The sequence below is a fragment of the Dipodomys spectabilis genome, unplaced genomic scaffold (assembly GCF_019054845.1).
Source record: "Dipodomys spectabilis isolate Male_0828 unplaced genomic scaffold, ASM1905484v1 ptg000052l, whole genome shotgun sequence".
NCBI lineage: Eukaryota > Metazoa > Chordata > Mammalia > Rodentia > Heteromyidae > Dipodomys > Dipodomys spectabilis.
Genome location: NW_024870729.1, coordinates 5,130,024 through 5,132,867, shown reverse-complemented (window position 1 = coordinate 5,132,867; position 2,844 = coordinate 5,130,024). Strand labels below are relative to the sequence as shown.

Below are 2,844 nucleotides of genomic sequence, written 5' to 3'. Positions count from 1 at the left end.
GGGACAGTTTGACAGTGACGTTATTATACAAGTCAAACTCGGAAGGTCAGATCAACTATGTCCATTCTGAGAGAAAAGCATCAAACCCTTTGTGTACACATTTAGTTTTATTGTAACAAAGCAACTTGTACACTTTTAACGTTTAAAACTCAGCAACATCTTTCCTTTCCAGTGAAAACAAAAGAAAATTTAAAAATAAATGAACAAAATTACAATAGAGAATGTCAATTCCAAATAAGATCCTACAGGGTCTGCTGATTCTCCTGTAGTGCCAGGGCTCAAGTCATCATTAGGAGAATTTTATTTTAAAAGTGTCATCTTAAACTGCAAGGATGTCCGTTAAACATCACAATTACACATGCCAAAGGAGAAGCCATGTTGTCAAAATGCCCACTTAACCCACCCAAACATCTCAAACCCACCCTTTGCTGACCTTCTAGAACCCCATTTTTTTAAGTTTTTTCTTTTTTTTTAAACAAGAGAAAGTAGACAGATACATGTTGGTAATGCTAACTGTCCGTATTCACATAGACACAGTGTAATCTCTGAGCCCAATATACAGAGAAAGGAGGAGAAAAGCTAGAATCTATGCACTACTACACAGGGCCTGGTGCCTCCAGCAGAGCAGAGCAACCGGAGGCTTTTCTTGTTTCCCACAGAGCAGGTGGCGGTGGTGGTGGTGGTGTTGATTCCGTACAGTTTTTGTTGAGACAGAAAGGGATAAAAATGAATTTAGAACAGAGGTGTGTGGAGATTCTTTTCCCGTTGTATTCTGAGCAAGGTATTCCCCCCCAAATAAGTTGAGAACCATGGTGTTTTGAGAAAAGAGACCTCAGGAACAGAGCAACTGAGCACAGAGGGGAGAAGACTGCAACTTGCTCCAGGGACTGGAGAAAATTAAGGAAAAAAAAAAAGTTGGAATCCATCAGTGTTTTCTATTAGTCATCTTCTCCTTCATCCTCCTCTCCTTCTTCCCCTTCATCATCATCTTCGTCTTCTTCCCCCTCGTCCTCATCCCCTTCTTCATCAATGTCTTCCAATCCTTCCTCCTCTTCATCATCATCATCATCCTCTTCCCCTTTTCCCTCCTCATCATCCATGTCAGGAACCAGGTAGTACTGCAATGGGTTTGGCCAGATGTCGTCTTTGATGACCTCTCCCAACTCGTCTGCACCAGCGTCTGAGTGGTCAGCGAACCAAGTGAAGAAGCTCTCTGGTTCCTCATGCTGCCGCTTCCTGCTGGCTTTATTCTGCGTTTGACTGGAGCGCTTTGTCAAATCCTTTCCAGACTTCCATTTGATTTCAGTGGACTTTGAAGATGGATCACTGCTCTCATTCAGATGAAATTCTTTGGAGAGAACTTTATTTTCAAAGTAAGGATTTTCATCAAAATAAAAATCTATTCTGTAACCTGATTTTATATCTTCAAATTCTGTCACTTCAACTCTGGTCAGGTAATGCAGGGCCTCTTCATCCTCCTCCCCCAGCAGTGCAGACACTTGTGGATGGTTGACAAATGTTGTTACCCAAAAATTTGGGATTTTGGCGATCAATTCTGACCTCTTCTGAAAAAACGGTTGGCGGAGTTTGTTATATTTCTGTTCTACTTTCAAGATCTCCTCACTGGCTTGTTCATTAAGTCTGTCTATTTCATTTTGTACTTCATCGATATGTTCAATTGCTTCTTGCTGTTCTTTTTCTCCCTTGGGCAAGCCGGGAGAGGAGGAGGCGTCGGCCGGCTTCGGGCCCGGACTGTGCTGCGCTTTCTTCGGCTGAGGCAGGAGGGAGGACTGGCGCTTGGGGGTCATGGCGCAGAGGAGAAGCCGGAGGCGAGCCCGACGCTGCGGACCCACGGCAGGCAGCGAGCGGCGGGAGAGCGTCTGCAATGGCCCCGGGCCGCCCTGCCCGCCGGGGACCCCGCCGCCGCCGCTGCCGCCCCCCGCCCCCATGACAGGCTTTTTTTAACCTGGGCTTTGTGAGACACCCATGCTTGGCTTTGCTCAGAATTTTTACCCCAAGGGTCTTCTGCCAGCTCTCATTTGGCTGGGGGAGGAAGAGACACCAGTGGGAAAAGTAAATGTGAGCTTTTTGTGGAGGAGGCCAGTGGAAGCTCAGTAGAACTTTCTGGAAGATGGAGTATCTCCATCAGAGCTTCAATGCTTTGGACTGAGAGTATCCACAATCACTTATTTTTGTGCTATAACTGAGGCTTGAACTCAGGGCCTGGATGTTGATCTTTAGGCTATCACTCTACTACATGAGCCATAGCTCCACTCCCATCATTTTGGTGTAAATTGGAGGTAAGAGTCTCATAGATTTTCCTGCCTAGGCTGGCTTTGAACCTTGATCCTCAGATCTCAGTTTCCTGAGTAGCTTGGATTACAGGCCTGAGCCACCAGTGCCCAGCTCACAATGACTTTTTAGTGAGAGGTAGCTATAGGCAACCTGTAGGTAGATGACTTGTTAGATGGGTTTGGTTTAGTCCCAGCGAATTGTTCCTGGAACTTAAGCTTGGAGCTTGGGTGCTGTCCCTGAGTTTTTGTGCTCAGGGCTGGTGCTCTATCACTTGAGCCTCAAGTCCACTTCCAGCCTTTTGGTTAATTGGAGATGAGAGTCTCATGAATTCTCAGGATGGCTTTGAATCATGATCCTCAGATCTCAGCCTCTTGAGTAGCTAGGATTACAGGCATGAGCCACTGGTGCCTGACTTTAAAATGAGATATTTGCACATGCAATTCACACATGTTTCTGGCTCCTCTGGGACACCAGATTTTTTTATAGCATTGGTCTTTTTTTGCCAGTCCTGGGGCTTGAACTCAGGGCCTGGACACTGTCCCTGAGCTT

General features: G+C 46.0%; 1 protein-coding gene across 1 annotated transcript; it reads right to left on the bottom strand.

Annotated features, from left to right (window-relative positions):
* Positions 1 to 862: 862 nt before the first annotated feature.
* LOC122107674 (protein SET-like) lies at positions 863 to 1,827 on the bottom strand. The gene has a single exon (XM_042679482.1). It carries the CDS (start codon positions 1,806 to 1,808, stop codon positions 939 to 941), a length of 870 nt encoding a protein of 289 aa, XP_042535416.1. The 5' UTR covers positions 1,809 to 1,827; the 3' UTR covers positions 863 to 938.
* Positions 1,828 to 2,844: the final 1,017 nt, after the last annotated feature.

What these genes read in the sequence shown, in the direction of transcription:
- LOC122107674 (XM_042679482.1), bottom strand. Translation starts at nt 1,808, where the DNA reads ATGACCCCCAAGCGCCAGTCCTCCCTCCTGCCTCAGCCGAAGAAAGCG.